The 18,088-nt window shown below is 42.1% G+C and overlaps 1 protein-coding gene across 3 annotated transcripts; it reads right to left on the bottom strand.

The window, feature by feature from the left end:
• Positions 1–7,671: 7,671 nt before the first annotated feature.
• On the bottom strand, positions 7,672–18,046 carry Ankrd16 (ankyrin repeat domain 16). Of its 3 annotated transcripts, none has more exons than XM_026391789.2 (7): positions 17,263–18,037; positions 15,997–16,217; positions 15,172–15,214; positions 12,561–12,669; positions 10,544–10,705; positions 9,274–9,352; positions 7,672–7,872 (listed from the first exon to the last, which is right to left on the bottom strand). In XM_026391789.2, exons 1-7 carry the CDS (start codon positions 17,574–17,576, stop codon positions 7,715–7,717), a joined length of 1,086 nt encoding a protein of 361 aa, XP_026247574.2. In that variant the 5' UTR covers positions 17,577–18,037; the 3' UTR covers positions 7,672–7,714. The 3 variants fall into 3 exon arrangements, with proteins under 3 accessions (XP_026247574.2, XP_026247576.1, XP_026247575.2); XM_026391791.2 differs by having other exon boundaries at positions 15,997–16,237; positions 17,263–17,352; XM_026391790.2 differs by lacking the exon at positions 9,274–9,352 and having other exon boundaries at positions 17,263–18,046.
• Between the last annotated feature and the right edge of the window lie 42 nt (positions 18,047–18,088).

Here is an 18,088-nt window from a genome sequence, read left to right as displayed (position 1 = left end):
ATGCCATGTCTGCATGACTCCTGAAGCTGACCACCCTGACCTCTCCCCTGAGCTCTACCTCTTCTTGCCAGCTGTCTCCTGGACTACTTCACTTGGACCCCTAAAGGGCAGTCCACACTCTGCGAACATTCAGACCCACATTGCAGACCTTCCTCCACTCCAGGTTTTCCTGACTCAGCAAGCAGCAGTTCCACCCTCCCATTTGCTCAGGTCCAATACTTGACCCTTTCTCTCATCCCATCCACTCATTAGCAAATCCTATTGGTTCTACTTTCAAAACACATCATAAAGCTTCTGATCTTTCTATCCTGTCATCCTGGACCAAGATACTTTTCTGTCTCTTGGTGGTTTATTGCAATGGCTTCCTAACCAGGCTCTTTGCTTCTGCTCAACATCCAGAATGATCTTGCTATTAAAATACATAAATAAATGAATAAACAAACAAAAAACCACCCAGGTCAGATCTAATCATTCCTTTACTAAAAACCCTAAAATGGCTTCCTCCCTCTTCCCAGAGGAAAACAGTCCAGAAGGACCTATGCAGTCCAGCCCTGACCTCAGCCCCAGCCACTTGCTCCCTGCTTACTCATTTCTGCCATGCTGGCTTCCTTCCCTTTTCTCCAACACACAGCCACTGTTGACTCTGTGTGGAATATTTTCTCACAGCTAACAATGTTTTCTGCTCAGAGAACCAACCCCTGGCTCTTCCTGCTCCTTCTCTACTTTATTCTCTTAACACTAATCACTGCCTGGTATATAACCACCAATCTGAGGTCTACAGGCTGCCTGGTATATAACCACCAATCTGAGGTCTACAGGCTGGAGTTTGAGATGAAACTTGATTCTCTGCTTCTGCTGACTGGTGGAGTCTGTGTAAGCTGCAGGCCTTTGCAGCCCAGAAAGCCTGATTCTTCTCCATTGCAGATCTCTACTGCAGCTCCAATAGAATTCAGCAGCTCACTGCCAACTTCTTTCCAGGTTTTTGTCTTGCAAATCTAAAGAATGAAATTCATGAGACAATGGAAGGCAACAGTGAAAGGGAAAGGAGTTAGGATTCATTCAAGTGTGAAGAATAGAAACAGAAATTTCACACAGGCAAGAGGAGACCCCTATAGCAGTTTCTGCCTGAGTATGCTAATCTAGGGGTTTGGCACATGGGTCAACACCATTGGTCCAAATTTAATGCTATTCAGGGTTTGGCAATGTTATTGGTTAACCCTTGAGCCTGAACATTCATTCAGGTCTGCCCTACTTCCATTTTCCTGCTGCTCCATGGGAAGTGGGAGATTGAGCTTGTAGGATCACGAATGCTCCAGGGTTCTGACCCCAGAAGGACTACCGGAGTGGGATAGGTTGGCATGCCCTGGCTTGCCTCTGGCTCTGGTTTGATGCACCTCAGTCCTGTGCCAGCAAAGCTGGATTCACACAGCTGAAGCCTGTGCTGGACATCTGCATTCCTGACTGGGTTGCCACTCTGTCACTCTGGGACAGGGGTTGGCTTTTCCCTGACCACAATGAGTCGAGATCTCATCTAGGCTGTCTGGTGCTGAAGCCTCCATGCCCAGCACACAGTGGGTGTTCAGTGTTCGATGACAAGTGAACATGGATGATCCCATTTAGGCACTCTCATTTAGAGGTGAGGAAGCTGGGGCTTGGATAGTGGTGTAAATCCTCCAAGACCATATGATTAGCTGTTGGTTGGAATTTGAATCCAGAGCGCATACTGATAACTAAGCTATGCTGCTTCTTTCCCACCCTGTGAAAAATCTCTGAAACAGTAAAACCCTGTGTAAAAGTGAGTTATCTTTGCTATTTTTTAAAATGTTGATTCAAATACTTCACCCCCGCACCCCGCCCAAGGTGTTCTGAGCCCCTTAGAAGGGAAGCCTGGAGGAAGGAGAAGAGATCTAGTTTACAGAAGTCATTGTGCAGGCTGAAATGCCAGCAGAGATGCCTAGCTTGATGTGTTCAGGCTGGAAATTGCACAGAAGCAGAAGTTAGGTGGCTGATAAATGCCATCATTCCATAATTCCTTTCTCAGGAATGCATAGGCCTGACCTCATTATGACCTGTCTAAGGGATGGTTAAAGGGGTTAGGATTTTGTAAATACTGAATGATGGGTCTAGCCATGTGTGTCAAGCCAATCTTTCCTTTCCCAGCTAATGTTAGAGGCTAGGCCTTGTTCCTACCTCATTTTCTTCTCAATATAAACTATATCACCCATTCTAATTGAATCTTGATCCCTTCTGCATGTTGCTGGTTATTGAAAGCAATTTTAAAAAGTGTAAGACTATTAAATAAAAGTTCCCATTATTAATTCATTATTATAGGAAATGTAATATACATATTTCATCCCCTTTCCCCAGTCCTGACATTCAGTGATTTGCCTTTCTTTCTCATTATCTTCACCAGGCCTTTCTTTTCTTACTAATCCCTCTACACAAGAGATATTACTTCCACTTCTGCAGATGAGCCATCCCAAGGTCTCCTGATCCCATTTCCCTGACCTGCCAAGGGACCTCGATAGCTCAGAGGGCCCAACTCTCTACTTGTTTCCTTCTCACCGTTGGTCCTCCCCTCTGACTACAAACATACTGCACTCTCAGCCCCTCTGAAAAAAAATCTTCTGTCCTTCAACTACCTTATTTCTTTCATCACCATTCAACACATCCAAACGATTACAGGCTTGCTCAAGCCCCTGCATGCATCTACTGTGCTTGGCAAGCAATCTGACAGCCGTTTCCCCCTCCCTTGATTCCTGCTTTCAGTCGAATCTGACAACACCTTTCTGACTATCTTGTCTATGTCCTATCTTTAAAAGAACCTCAAAACAACCAAAATATCTACACAAAAAAATCGACGTTGGGTTGGGGTTATAGTTCAGTGGTAGAGTGCTCGCCTCGCACGTGCAAGGCCCTGGGTTCGATCCTCAACACCACATAAATAAGTAAAATAAAGTCTTGTTTAAAAAAAAATCGACGTAGATGATATGATGGAGCTTTACATATTGATAAAAACAAAGTTTACAAAGTTTTTAAGAGCATAAGTGATTCGGTTATAATATAAAGTTAGGATGGAACACTACATATACAGTATCATCTTAACCAAATGCTTTTAGACAGACTGGGAGGAAATAAGAGTGGTTACAACTAGCTGGTGGAACTATGGGGTAATTTTTTTTTCCTTTATTATTTCCTATATTTTACAGTAGCCTTTTAAAGAAAAGTCTGGGAGAATACAAAGGGCATTTTTCTGGACTTCGATCTGCTGGTGAATTCCAGCAAGGCCTGGGTTGAACAGCATTTAGTGCCTGCTCCACCCTTTCTCATCTCCTGGGTTCCTTCGCTTAATTCTCAAGTTTCTTGTTTTTTTTTTTTTTTTTTCTCTTTGGTACTGGGACTCAGGGGTGCTTAACCCATTAAGCCACATTCCCAGCCCTTTATTTTACTTAGAGACAGGGTCTTGTTGAGTTGCTTAGCGCCTTACTAAGTTGCTGAGGCTGGCTATGAACTTTGATCCTCTTGCCTCAGCCTCCTAAGCCGCTGGGGTTACAGGCCTGCACCACCATGCTCAGCAGTTCTCATGTTTCTTTAGCCTGAGTTTTGTCATTTCTTGCCCACTTTGTAATTCCTTTTCTATCTTGTCTTGTAAGTATTTTCTCATATAATTTTTTGAAGGAAGTATATGTTAGGTCCTAGCTATTTCCAAGTGATTGAAATCCTTACTATTGTTGAAATTTTGGCCCTGATTGAGCTTCATTACACATACTCACCATGGGGAAGGTGTGCTTTGAGAACGAGTTGACAGCCCTCATGGAAGTGGGTCTTAGCTGAGTGGCCCAGAGCCCTGATGAAAGTACAGTAAGTTATTCAGGATGAGAGGCACAAAGAACCGCCAAAGGCAATCACTGGCCCTTGGCTGAATTGGCAAGAGCTCTCTGGAAGCTATGTGGAGGGCAGATTTGAGAAGGACAGGACTAGAAGCAGGAGGAGTAATTAACAGGCTGCTGCAATAGTGATCTGGGGTGAGAATATGACAGCCTGAGCAGGGAGTCATAGCAGGTATAGAGTGGGTTCGACAGATTGGTGAGCTATCCAACAAATAGAACTAACTGGGACTTTTCATGGAGGGACCCCAGGTTTCCAACCAGGATGGCCTAGTGAACTGTGGTTCCCTCAGTGGAGGCAGTGAACACAGTGTGAATTTAAGCGGGTTATAGGCAAAATTAGATGTTGAGAAATTAAGTGTGAGGGTGCCTTAGCAACCCCGTGTAAAACTGTACAGCAGGAAGTAGAAAAGAAGGGCTGGAGAGAGATTGGGATGTTGCTGATAACAGGACACAGCTGAAACCAGAAGAGTGGATGAGACTGCTTCAGGAGCAAATAGAACAGGGAAGAGAAGCTGGGAAGAGACGCTGGAGCATATCAGCAATTATGGGACAGGCTCTAACAGAGGAGCTCACGAAGGAGACAGAGAAAGAAGAACCAGAAAGAAAAATCCCGGAGTGAGTTGTCACAAGTGGCAAGAATCTAGAAGACAGAAAGCACTGATGATTGGAACTCCACTTGATTACTGGAAAGGATCATAACATAAGGGCTGAAAATTCATTACTTGCTTTGGCAGGTAGAACGTCCCTGGTGTCCTCACCAGGAATAATTTGCACAGAGTGGAAGTAAGGAAGCCAGACTGCAAGGGGCTGTGTGGAATCTGAGAGTCCAGGGTATCAAGGGTAGACTCTTCTTCAAAGGAGTGTATGAGACAGATGTTTCAGATGCACTGATAACTAGAAGATGCTGTATGCAGGCACAAGAACCAGAGAACAAAGGGAGACAATTTGGGTAGGATGCTTAGCACAGAATCTAACACATAGTAAGCTCTCAATAACACAGATTGTTACTATCATCCTTCATTAACCATATATTAAAATATACTAACATTTTAACTTAATATTTTATTTTTATAGGCCCCATAGTTATATAGTTAACAAAGACAACAAAAATTCCCATCCAAGGTGCTTATATACCAATGGTAGACAATAAACAAAATAAATAACTGAAATTACATGGTATATTTGCTAGGTGTGGATGCTAAGGAGAAAACTAGGGGAAGACGATATTAAGTGTTGAAGACAGGAATGAAATTTGAGATAAGAAGCCTTAAGTTAACTTTTAGGTAAAGACTTAAAGGAAATGAATATAGAAACTATAATTAGGGAGTGAGGGAATACTATTAATTATCATTATTATTGCAATTAGCATCCTTAATATATTATTATTACAGAAATACATTGTTATCATCTATTATTACTGCTCTCTTTGCTATAATAAACATTGTTATTACAATTAATGTCATCTCCAGCTGTTGAGTTGTTACACTAGTGGTAGTAAAGTTTATATCAAAAAGGTATAAAGAAACTAGAACTACTGGGGAAACAAAAGTGTAACATGATGTGTTAAGGGCTGGGGATGTGGCTCAAGCGGTAGCGCGCTCGCCTAGCGTGCGTGTGGCTCAAGCGGTAGCGCGCTCGCCTAGCGTGCGTGCGGCCCGGGTTCGATCCTCAGCACCACATACAAACGAAGATGTTGTGTCTGCCGAGAAATAAGAAAAAATAAATAAATGTTAAAATTGTCTCTCTCTCTCTCACTCTCTCTTTAAAAAAAAAAAAAATGATGTGTTAAAATCACTGGCCAGAGCCAGGTGTGGTGGTGCCCGTCTGTAAGCCAGTGGCTTGGGAGGCTGAGGCAGGAGGATCATGAGTTCAAAGCCAGCCTCAGCAAAAGTGAGGTGCTAAGCAATTCAGTGAGACCCTGTCTCTAAATAAAATAAAAAATAGGGTTCGGAATGTGATTCAGTGGTCAAGTGCCCCTGAGTTCAATCCCTAGTACTGGCCAGTTTGTACTGGCAGAAGCAAAGGGACAAATGGTAGGTGACTGTGCATGTGAGAGCTGCAAATAAGATGCTGTTCTGTGTGGGCACTAGAGGGAAGGGAAGACAGGCCAGCACTGGCTGGGTTGTGGACCCTATGTCACATATGGAATAGCCACACTTAGGATCATCTTCAGACCAAAGATATTAAAGGGCACTGACACAAAGATATCTCTGAAGCAACAGGAAAATTGGCACTGGGATCTCAAATCAGCACATCTGCAAAGTGTGTGATTTAGAGGACTGTGTTTCTATTAGAACATTTATTTGACAGTCAGGGATAGGAATTCACCAATACTATCTGGGAATAGTTAAGAGGAACTGGAAGTTCTTGCTATTTACCAAGACAAGCACAATGCTGAGAATAAGGTGGGTGTATAATAAATGAATTGTACTAAATAAGATGATTAAATCTTCCTCATAATTGATGCACACCATTTTTTAAAAGTCTATTTTGGATTGATAATTATTCTTTGCAATTCAGAGAAAATGACCAAAAAAGAAAAAGGAAAGGGGAAAACAAAAGAAAACAAAAAGAAAAATAATCTGAATGCCTGAGAATTCATGCTAATCAGCTACAATATTTTTTAAAGTGATACAAGTATATCACTCATCAACAATCAGAGACTTCCCTGGGCTTATGAAAGGAGACACAAAAACCTATATGTTTTAAGAATAAAACCTCATTCTTCAACTCAGGTTAATGGAAATTTTTGGAAACATCTTAATTATATACATATATATATATATATATATATATATATATATATGTATATATTTAGAGAGAGAGAGAGAGAGAGAATTTTTTAATATTCATTTTTTTTTTTTTTTAGTTTTCGGCAGACACAACATCTTTTGTTTGTATGTGGTGCTGAGGATTGAACCCCGGCCTGCACGCATGCCAGGCGAGCGTGCTACCACTTGAGCCACATCCCCAGCCCTTAATTGTATTTTCTAGGTGTATTTATTACTTGAAGGGGAACAAGAATTTGTCTATTTAAACAAATAGAAAGTTATAAAGTTACAAAAAATGTTATACAGATTAAAACTTTATATTCTAACTAGCGGTATTTAGAAAAGTTTTCATTAATTCTTTGTGTCTGTTTAAACACATAATAAGCATTTCCTAAGAAGCCAAAGTCGGATCATTGTAATGGCCAAGTAAAAGTTTATGAAGGAAGAAGTTGAATAGGCCAATTATGTTTTATGGCTCAAGCTAATAGCAATTGATGTTATCATTGCTTTACCATATAGTATTTATCATAATACACTTCATAACAGTGTATATGTTACATTCATGCATGTTATATGCTTCTCTAAGCATTTCAGAGACTGACTTAATAGACATTAGCAACTTCTACTTTAAGGATAGAAAAACAAGAAATGTGGGGCTGGGAATGTGCCTGGCATGCGTGTGGCCCAGGTTCGATTCTCAGCACCACATACCAACAAAGATGTTGTGTCCGCTGAGAACTAAAAAATAAATATTAAAAATTCTCTCTCTCTCTCTCTCCTCTCTCACTCTCTCTTAAAAAAAAAAAAAAAAAAAGAAATGTGGACTATGAAAAGTTTGTAACTGTGCTGGGGATTGCACAACATGTCAGTCATGGAGTCCGGAACGCAGACTCCTAGCCATCCAGGAAGTCCTCAGCAAGAGAGGAACATGCCGAGGGAAGGCAGGAAGAGAAGAAAACATCAGCTACTGAACACTTTCAATGAGTCTGTTAATGACTTAAGAAGCAGGATATCAATTATCATATACTTTATTGTCTCCTTTAAGAAACATCCTTATGCCACCTCACTGTGGTCAAAGCCCTGAAGGACACCTGCGGTCTTCGTGAGCTGCTGGGCCAGGGTTCCTGTTATGTCAGCAGAATCCTTCAGTCCCGACTGCAAGAGAAACTCCGCACAAACCAAGTGCTGACCTGCACAGGCCAGATGCAGGGCTGAGGGGAGACAAAATGACATGGATTTAGAACTTGACCCCCTACAGCAATGCTGACCTCATAAGTCAACTGTACCCAACAAAAATTTTGGTTCATTCAACAATTCGTATTTTATACTTTTCATCCATACCCATGACTTGCAGTATTTTTTTTTAACCTGATTGGGTTAAAAGATTTTTTTTTGGAGGTGGGGAATACCATGGGTTGAATTCAGAGGCACTCAACCACTGTGCCACATCCCAGCCCTTTTTTGTATTTTATTTAGAGACAGGGTCTCACTGAGTTGCTTTGAACCTCGAAATTGATGAGGCTAGCTTTTAACTCCTGATCCTCCTGCCTCAGCCTCCCAAGGTGCTAGGATTACAGGCATGTGCCACTGCACCCTGCCAAAAGATTTATTTAAAGATAACAAAACCAGTTAGAGAGGACTTAAAGAACCTTTTCTAAAGCAATGGAATAAATTAATGAGAAATAGGAGACTGATCCTCCTCATCTTCACTCCTGTGTGCCATTCAAAGGCAGTCTCAATGGCATGGAAATTTTTCTCAATGTTTTATTGAATTCTTTTTCTAAGTAAAAATCACCATGAATAAGTACCACATGACAAAAAGAAAACATGTTGGCCAATATTCCCTTCAGGTGTGCTGAGAGTCTAAGAGCTTCATTGCTTCTGTGCCTAATCTTCAGGAGCTAGCCTGCATAGCTGCCTTTCCACCCCTGGAGCCAGAATCTATCATCTGCAAGTCTCTGAAGCATAAAGATCTCAGTAAACCGTTACAGGATGGCCTTTGGCTCATTGAATACTACTTAGAGGGTTTAATTCTAAAGTCCAAGCTTAAACTTAAAGCTCTGAGTGGGATTGGGGATGTAGCTTATGGTACCTGCCATGCACCTCAGCAAATACCTAGCACACAGAGGCACCAATTCCCAGCACCAAAAAGAAAAAAGAGAATTGGCTTTAAGAATATATTTCTGAGACCTTGCTCTTGTCCACCTCAACAGCAGGTGTCCTCATGAATTAGATACAAAGTGCTTTGATGGCACATATTGCTGTGGTTTAAAGTAACAGTAAAAAGGGCAGTGGTAATGAGCAGTGGTCATCATCATTGTCATGATAATAGCAATAGGTTTATAATTTTGCAAGCAAAAGAAAATTTATTTTGAGGAAAAGTTACTGGAAGAAAAATATTAAAACCAGTGTGTGTGTGTGTGTGTGTGTGTGTGTGTATGTGTATGTGTGGTCTTTTTTTTTGTATTACCTATGTGGTTATGAGGATCAAACCCAGGGCCTGTGTCTGTTAGGCAAGTGCTTTACCACTGAGCTATACATAGTCACACCACCCCCAAACCCCAAACTAATGCTTTTAATATAAAAGTAGGTGGACTGTTTACATTTAATACCTGATCGATTTCTTTCATCTTTAGAGTTGATATCAGCACCCAAGGACAAGAGAGTCTGAATCGTGCTTGTATGTCCTTCCTGGGTGTTGAAATAAATTCATTACCACTGTGATGAGAACAAAAGAAAACCTTTACACACAAACTCTGGTGCATATTTGGCTCTTTTTAATAGTCAACTCCTAAAACCAAATTTTCATACTTAAGGAAAGACTCAGTATATCACTCTCAAATAATAAAAAAAATCTTGGCAATATTTAATTATTAGGATATAGATGATCAAGTTTGTAGGCCAAATTATTAACCTAATAGAGTTGGGTTTCTGAAAATGTAAGAATTATAAATCTTATGGTTTACATAGAATCCACAATTTCAAAATTTCCCAAGGAACCATATGCTTTGCTATAATCTTTAGGGTAGAGATAAATTACAAAAGATTGTAACCTCTTAGAAAAGAGAATTCTATTATGGCTAGTGTTATCATTTATAATTTTTTTTTTTTTTTTGGTATTGGGGATTGAACCTAGGGGTACTTTACTACTAAGTTACATTTCCAGCCCTTTTTACTTTGCTTCAAGATCTCCCTGAGTCACTCAGGCTGGCCTCAAACTTGTGATCCTCTTGCCTCATCCTCCAGAGTCTCTGGGATTATAGGCGTGTACTACCATGCCCATCCATTTATAATTTATACATTCTTTGTCTAGCTGATGAGTCTGTTAGTATGTGGAGAGACCAAAATCAAGGATTCAGCTTTTATCTTTCTATGGAGGAAACTAGCTTTCTTCCTTTGGTGGTGACCACGCAGGAGAGTGTAGTTGATCAGGGGGAAAAAAAATCCTACTTTTAGAAAAACAAGCCAAGGCAGGCAGCCACTGAATTGTGTAGGTAACACACAGGACTCAAGAGCAGTTAGAACAGCTCCCTTTCTAGTGAAGAAATTTTGCTTATCTTCAGTGCTTTTACATTGGAGAGAGCAGTAAATACAATTACTTTGCTTCAGTTAAAGATCTTAACTTCTGAATTCCAGGGTAAGACTAGAGAGTTATAAACTGCATACAATGAGTCTTTATCACATTAACATTATTCCTGAAAACAAAAAAGTTGGAAGGGAGGCATAAAGTCAGGTTTATATTTAAAGAGAGAAAGGATTTGGGAATCAGGAACATGGGCAATTTCTTTCATAGAGATGGAGCCAAACAAAGCAGGACCAATGGAATAAATGGAATAAAGCAAGCCTACACAGGCAGAGACAATATCACGAGAACAAACCTACCTTAGCTGCAAAAAGAAGTGCTGTGAGATGGGTTGTTGTTGCTCTTGTATCTACATCAACACCAAGATCAGACACCAGGAATCGGATGGCTTCGTCTTGCCCAGTGACTGCTGCCCTGTGCAGAGCCTGGGACCCCAGGCTATCCTCAGCTGAAAAGCAAGCCTAAGAGACAGGAGGGAAGAGCAAAGGTAAGCAGCAGAGAAACCTGGGTCCATATACCTGATAACATCTGGCAGTACTTATTTACTTAGTTGTCTATGTTTCTCTGGGCAGAGGATACAGAGCTTTTGTCTAAAGGACTCTAACCATAACCAAAAAAAAAAAAAAAAAAGGTTAAGAGCCAGTGTTCATAAATATAGTTATTAAATATACATTGGAGATAAGATAGCCTGTTCAACAAATGGGTGCCGAGAAAACTGGAAATCCATATGTAGTAGAATGAAATTGAACCCTATCTCTCACCCTGCACAAAATTCAATTCAAAGTGGACAAAGGACCTAGGTGTTAGACCAGAGACCTGCACCTATTAGAAGAAAAAGTAGGCTCAATTCTCCACCATATCGGCTCAGGAATGGACTTCCTCAATAAGACTCCTAAAGATCATGAAGTAAAATCAAGAAATCAATAAATTTCTTCTTCACAGCAAAGGAAACAAGAATGTGAAGAGAAAGCCCATAGAGTGGGAGAAAATCTTTGCCACCTGCATCTCAGGTAGAGAATTAATCTCCAGGATGTATAAAGAAGTAAAAAAAAAACTCAACACCCAAAACCCAAATAATCCAATCAATAAATGGGCAAAGAAACCGAACAGGTACCTCACAGAAGAAGAAATACGAATGGTCAAAAAATATATGAAAAAATGTTTAACATCTCCAGCAATTAGAGAAATATAAATTAAAACTACACCAAGATTCCATCTCATTCCAATCAGAATTGCATTTATCAAGAATACAATAAATGTTACCATGAATGTTGGTGAGGATGTGGGGGAAAAGGTTCACTTACACATTGATGATAGAATTACAAATTGGTGCAACCAGTATGGAAAGCAGTTCAGAGTTCCCTTAGAAAACTTGGAATGGAACCATCATTTGACCCAGTTATCCCACTCCTTGGTACTCAAAGGACTTAAAATCTGTATACTATAGAAATGCAGCCACATCAATGTTTATAGCAGTTCAATTCACAATAGCCAAGTTATGAAACCAACCTAGGTGCCCCCAGGGCAAACCTACCTTAAGAAAAATGTGGTACATATACATAATGGAATATTACTCAGCCATAAAGAAGAATGAAATTATGGCATTTGCCAGTAAATGGAAGGAACTGGAGAATATCATGCTAAGTGAAGTAAGCTAGCCCCAAAAAACGAAAGGCCAAATGTTCTCTCTGATATGTGGATATGTGGATGCTAACACACAATAAGGGGGATTAGGGAATAATGGAAGTTCATTGGATTAGACAAAGGGGAATGAAGGAAAGGAAGTGGGGATGGGAATAGGAAAGATAGAAGTGGACATAACTTTCCTCTGTTCATATATGAATACACAATGAGTGTAACTCCACATCACATATGACCACAAGAATGGGGTCCTAATTAGAATACGTTATACTCTGTGTGGGTAAAATGTGTCAAAATACACTCTACTCTCATGTATATCTTTTTTTTAAAAAAGCCTATGTTCCATGCTATAGTGTCAAAAGCACTGTAAGAGTCAGTTTGTTACTATTATTACTATCAAAGACCTACTATTTATTGAATACTTAACTTGCTAACTGCTCTGTGTACATGATATTATTTCATCCCTGTAGGAACCTCCTGAATAAATGGAATTTGTTCCCATATTATAGAAGGGAAAATGATATACTGATGCTTAAAGAGGCCAAGGGGTACCATGAGGGGAACTTGCCAGAGCTGGGATTTGAACCTAGAATCTGAATAATGATTCAGATTCTTATCCTTTAATCTAAAATTTGTAGGAAGAACCACAGGAATAAAACAAACCCATTTTTATACCTCATGCTTTTTGAGGAGCAGTCTGGCTATGTCGATGTGTCCACACTGAATTGCATCCATAAAAGGGGTGACACCACAGCTGTCTTTGCAGTCTGGTTCATACTGACACCTAGAGCCAAAACCCCAAATGACAGAGCTAAGAACATTCATCACTTCAAACACAACAGGCATGTGTGTTCTCCCTCTTCTCCCCATCTCAGTATCTCAAATGAGCCCTGTACCTTCAGGAGTACATGTTGATCTTCCCCAGAAAACATGCTCGTGTCCTAGCCTTCTCTGGCCTATTCGATGGCACCGTCTCCTCTCTACTTTGAAGCCTGCGTCCTTATTCCTGCCTTTCCACTACTGCCATCCTTGTGGCTCCTTATCTCTTGTACCCAGTTACCCACATCTTTTAATTCTGAAGTCAAACTACTTTTAAAACTCTGTACCCTTCCCTCTGTCTCTGCTTTCACTCCTTAAGACTAAGTCAGTTGGCAAGAGCCTCCCAATGTTCTTGGCACCTTGACACCTGCCTTCTCTGCCATTCTCCATAGTAACCGTGGTCCTCCCTCCACAATGCAATGGACAAAGTCACTCCTGCTTAAACCATTCAACTGCTGCCCACTGCATGAAAGGCAAGATCTCAAACCTCACATGACCTCCAAGGGCCAGAAGCACGTGGCACCTGCTCATGCCTCCAGCTTCCCCCAACCCTGGGCTTGCTATGCTCCCTTCTGTTTCCTGGTCATCACGTTGTGGAGCCCTTTCCTGCCTCGGCATCCACTGGGCCTTCTGCTTGAAACATTATAGTTCCACTCTTCCCTTGGTCAACTCAAACTCTTCCTTCAAGTCTCATGTGAATGGAACTTTGACAGAGGCCTTTCTTTACCACCCCCTAATCTACACAAAGACTTGGATTGTCTCCTAGTGTTCCATACTTTTCCTTTGTAATATTACACTTTGTAATTCTATGACAATTATTTGTGGGATTATTCATCTATACTTGCTTCCATACTAGCCTACAGGTTCCACTAGAGGAAGGACAGTTTATCATCCAGAACCTAATACATGAAGATGCTTGAAAACATTTCTTAAATAAATAAAAGAAAGAATACTTATAATCTGCGGACAACCAAGTATGTTCCCATTAGGCAACTCCCCCCGCCCGCTCCTGGCACTGTAGGGCCAGTGTCAAGTGAATTTTAAGTGCTTTTCTCTAATGATATGCTAACCTCAGGTCATCTCTTTCACTCTGGCCTCAATTATCATTTCTATATCTAGGAGCCCCACATTTCTATCTCTGCCCTTCTGTTTCTCTAACTCCTGCTTGAAGTTTTTGCTTGGATACCCTCAAATTATCTTTTACCCCAACCTACTTCTCTGGTGTTCAATGTCTAAGAAAGTCACATGTGTACCACCACATTGAAAGTCATCTAGACTTCCCATGGACACCTGAAAATCATCCTTAAAGCCTCTCCTCCTTCATTCATGTATTTATTGTAGTGCTAGGGATTAGACCCAGGACTTTGCACCTGCTAGGCAAGTACTCTACCACTAAGCTAAGTCCCCAAGCCCTCCTTCATCCCTTTTGTTTTTCACTTAAACCTACACAGTCTACTTCTTAGACATCTCCAGATGTTTTTCTTCATCCCTCATCATCTCCCCAGCCTAGCTACTATCATTTCTTTCCCATTTCACTGCACCAGTCTCCCAAATGGAAAGTGCTTTGGGGGCTGGGGATGTGGCTCAAGCGGTAGCGCGCCCGTCCAGCATGCGTGCGGCCCGGGTTCGATCCTCAGCACCACATACCAACAAAGATGTTGTGTAAGCCGAGAACTAAAAAATAAATATTAAAAAAAAAAAAAGTGCTTTGGAAAGCACCTTCCTACCACCCCTTACCCCATTTTGTAAACAGAGGATTGAGGATCTTTGAAAATAGTTAATATCTTATTATCTCTTGACTCCAAACACTTCCATATTATCTCATGTACTTTGAACAAAATCTAAACTTTCTAACAAGGTCCACAGTAAGTATGCTCCCTTTACTGTTTAGGCTTCAGCACATCAGTTTCTCACAAGTCCTACAGTTTTTCCTGGCTCAGAGTATCCACAGATGCTGATATCTCCATCTGGATGTTCCCTTGCCTCCAAGTTGCAGCCAATTTGTATTCCTCCTTCAGGTGAGAAATTCAGTATTGCTGGGTCCTGAGATCCCTACTCCTAGGCAAGTGAGCCTTTCTGTTATTTGCTCCCTTAGGGATCCTGCAACTCCTTGCAATGCTAATCAGACATACAGAGCTTGTCAGTCTGTCTTCTTGCCAGTCTCTGATTCCATGAAGGCAGAACTGTAACTGCCTTGTATCTGTTGTAGCCCCTCTATTGATACAGAGCATACTTTATATTAGGCACTAAGTGAACATATGTATGTTAGTTGAATAGAGAAACAGATGATTTTTCCCTCATCTGTTTGATAGCTATTTTGGTTTTACAGTCTAAGAATTATCTATGTCCTGTGTTCACTTTTCGCAAGCTTAGTTTGTTTCTATCTGCTTGAACTTCTTATGTAAGGCCAATATTAACTCCTTGTTAGAACTAAAATATTTTCCTCCAATTTACTGTTTGCTCTTACCTCTCAAGAAGCACCTTTACTGCTTCTAAACAGCCATGCATTGCTGGGAGAAGAGAGTTGAGAATTAGAGCTTTTTAATGCATACATAAAATGCTTCTTGACTGGGGATGTAGCTCAGGGGTAGAGCCTTTGTCTAGCATACATGAGGCCCTGGGTTTGATCCCAAACACTGCTAAATAAATAAATAAATAAATAAATAAATAAATAAATAAATAAATTTCCCCTTCTGGCTCTCCTCTCTGCCCCATTCTTGTGTGTTGTGTGTGTGTGGTTCTGGGGATTGAACCCAGAGCCTTGTGCATGCAAGGAAAGCACTCTACCAACTAAGCTATATCCCCAGCCCTCTGCCCCCATTCTTATCATTGTGACTTAAAGGAGCACCTAAATTGATTGTTATTGTCCTAGAAAAATAAAAACCAACTGGATAAGCAGTATTTAAGTCAGCTTTTTCATGTCTGTGACCAAAAGGCCTGACAAGAACTATTTTAGAGGAGGATTAGTGTATCTGATGCTCACACTTACAGAGTTCTCAGTCCACAGATAGCCAACTCTAATGCTCTGTGCCCGAGGTAAGGTAGAACCTCATAGTGGAAAGGAGTGAGTGCAGAATGCAGTTCAGGACATGATAATCAGGAAGCAGAATTCCACTCCCCAGGGACAAAACACAAATCACCAAAGTCATGCACTCAATGACCTATCTCCTCCAAGGATGTTCACATCCTTGATCTCTATTTTCTCAAATTGTCCATTCCTCTGTGGGTGACTTGAACAAGATGTTGGGCAGTGCTGGCTGAAGCAGGTTGCACACAGAGCTGTAGATTGTACCTGCAGTGTGCAGAGGAGTTCTTCTAATTTTGCTCTCTGTCTTCCATGCATCCGGGCAAACAGTGAGAAGGTACTGGAGGATCAGAGGGTCACCTTCTCTACTGGCAATATGGAAACTGTTCCAACCATCTTTGTTTTTCAGGAGTGGATTGGCTCCATGTTCTACAAGGTCCTGGATCACCTCAAGATTCTTCCTTGTGCAAGCCATCATCAGAGGAGTCCTAAGGCCAACCAGGATAAGCTGTCAAATGAAGGCAGCTAAGACATTAGCAGCAAGGTACCAGGTCTTTGGGAAAGGCACATCCTTGGCACAGATGGGAAACCTAGAGAATTCAGGGGACTGGAAAATAGTTTTGACTGGCAACTTGCCTGCTGTGAGAAGCCTGGGAGAAATAACAAAAGGGAAATGATGGTGATTAATGGAAACCTACAGCAGGGAGGTACCTGAGAGGCAAAACTGTTTATGAGCCAGGATAGAATCAATTATAACAGAGCTAATAAAAGCCATAGATGATCCTCAAAACATAACTAGGTCTACTTTTTCACCACAGTGGGGAAGATGTACTTAACTATATGGCTCTCTTCCTGCTGCAGCAGTGGTGTGTTTGCAGTGATGCGGATGGAATCAGTGCCTATTACCTGCTAGGAAACTGCTCTACCACAGAGCTACACCCCTAACCCTCTTTTATTTATTTAAATCAGATCAGGAATCACTTGAAGGTAGGCACTTCATAGAGTTGTAAACCATAGGTTCTTCGATTTGAAGACACCTTATGCAGGAGGCACTAAAAATAATGTTAATTCAACAAAATGGGATTTATTTATGTGATGGTACAGTACCTTGACAGTGGTGGTTATGCAAGGCCTCACTTGGTAACATCTACTCACAGCACATGTGTAACTGATGAAATTTGACTATTTGTATTGACTGTAATAATGTCAAAACAAAGCAAATGGGGTAGTAATGTAGCTAGACAAAGTGCTAGAACTTCACATCCTGGAGCTAGGAGCACTGCACACAATTCACTGTTTGATTATATTTCATACTGTCTCACAAAGGGAAGTTACTGTCCTGTTCAGTTAACCCCACGAGGGCAGGAAGGTTAACCTTGCTGGACGACCTTGCTGCAGAGCAGGTCTCTAGGATGAAAAACTAGCAGCCGAGAAAAGCTATACTGTCAAGGGGACAGAATTAATAAGTACACGAAAATCTGATTCTGCCGGAAGTGACAAGGCGGAATGGTTTTCTGGATCCCGGCCACCTACCAGTCGGCTTTCTTCAGGCTATCCACAGCTGCCCCTTGAGCCAGCAGGTAGCGCACGCAGTCCCGGTGGCCCATTGAGGCAGCCTCGTGTAGAGGCCTCTTGTAGTCTCGGTTCACGGCCTCAATGTCCATGCCCCAGGCTTCGGCCAAATAGGCTAGGATGTCCCGGCGCCCATGACGGGCTGCACAGTGGAGGAGGGTGTCCCCGCCAGGTCCTCGGTAGCCTCTAGCCTCCTGCAGCTCCGCCTGCAGGGCAAGCAGCTGGCCCTCTTGCACCAGCCTGCAGAGTCGCCGCGGATCCCCGGGCCGAGTCATCACCTTTGGCCCCGAACCAGTGGGAGGGACCCCGAGCACCAGTCCTCCTCAGCTGGGGCCCCGCTATCGTAGGCTGGGCGAAACTGAGAAGTGACAAGAGATTCCGCTTTCTGAACGTGACCTTCCTCTGCGACGATGTGCCGGTGTTCAGGCCCGGCCCGATTGGGCAACAGGAGAGCAGCTGCCCCCAACACCCTCAAGACACTTGTTCTGGATGTGGGGAGGAGCCGCGATTCCCAGTTTAGGGTGGTGACTCCTCAAGGGGACAGGACAGTCAGCGATGAGTACGCTTGTGGGCCACTCTAGTTGGCGCGTTCCAGACGCGCGCAGTAGTCTAGGCGGAGCAAAAAGGTCAGGGTTTGGGAAGGGTTTGAAGTGGGACGGAAAAACAAAAGCGGCTTGACCCCGACCCTGCACGGTGCCGAGACAGGGGTAGCTTCGGAGGAACCCAGGCCGGACCGTGGCCTGCTCTCATCGGCCGAGCCCATGCGGCTCTTCCTCCTGCAGCCTGG

This window comes from Urocitellus parryii, chromosome 9 (genome assembly GCF_045843805.1).
Source record: "Urocitellus parryii isolate mUroPar1 chromosome 9, mUroPar1.hap1, whole genome shotgun sequence".
NCBI classification, from domain to species: Eukaryota; Metazoa; Chordata; class Mammalia; order Rodentia; family Sciuridae; genus Urocitellus; species Urocitellus parryii.
Note: the sequence above shows the minus strand (reverse complement) of the source record. Positions and strands in the feature narration are given on the sequence as shown.

Excerpts from the sequence above, each read along its gene's own strand:
- Ankrd16 (XM_026391789.2), bottom strand. The coding sequence starts at position 17,576 with ATGACTCGGCCCGGGGATCCGCGGCGACTCTGCAGGCTGGTGCAAGAG. Across the intron at positions 12,670-15,171 it reads GTAAAGGTGCTTCTTGAGAG|GTGTCAGTATGAACCAGACT; the intron begins GTAAGAGCAAAC and ends TTTTGGCTCTAG. Across the intron at positions 9,353-10,543 it reads CACTTCTTTTTGCAGCTAAG|GAAGGACATACAAGCACGAT; the intron begins GTAGGTTTGTTC and ends TTCAACACCCAG.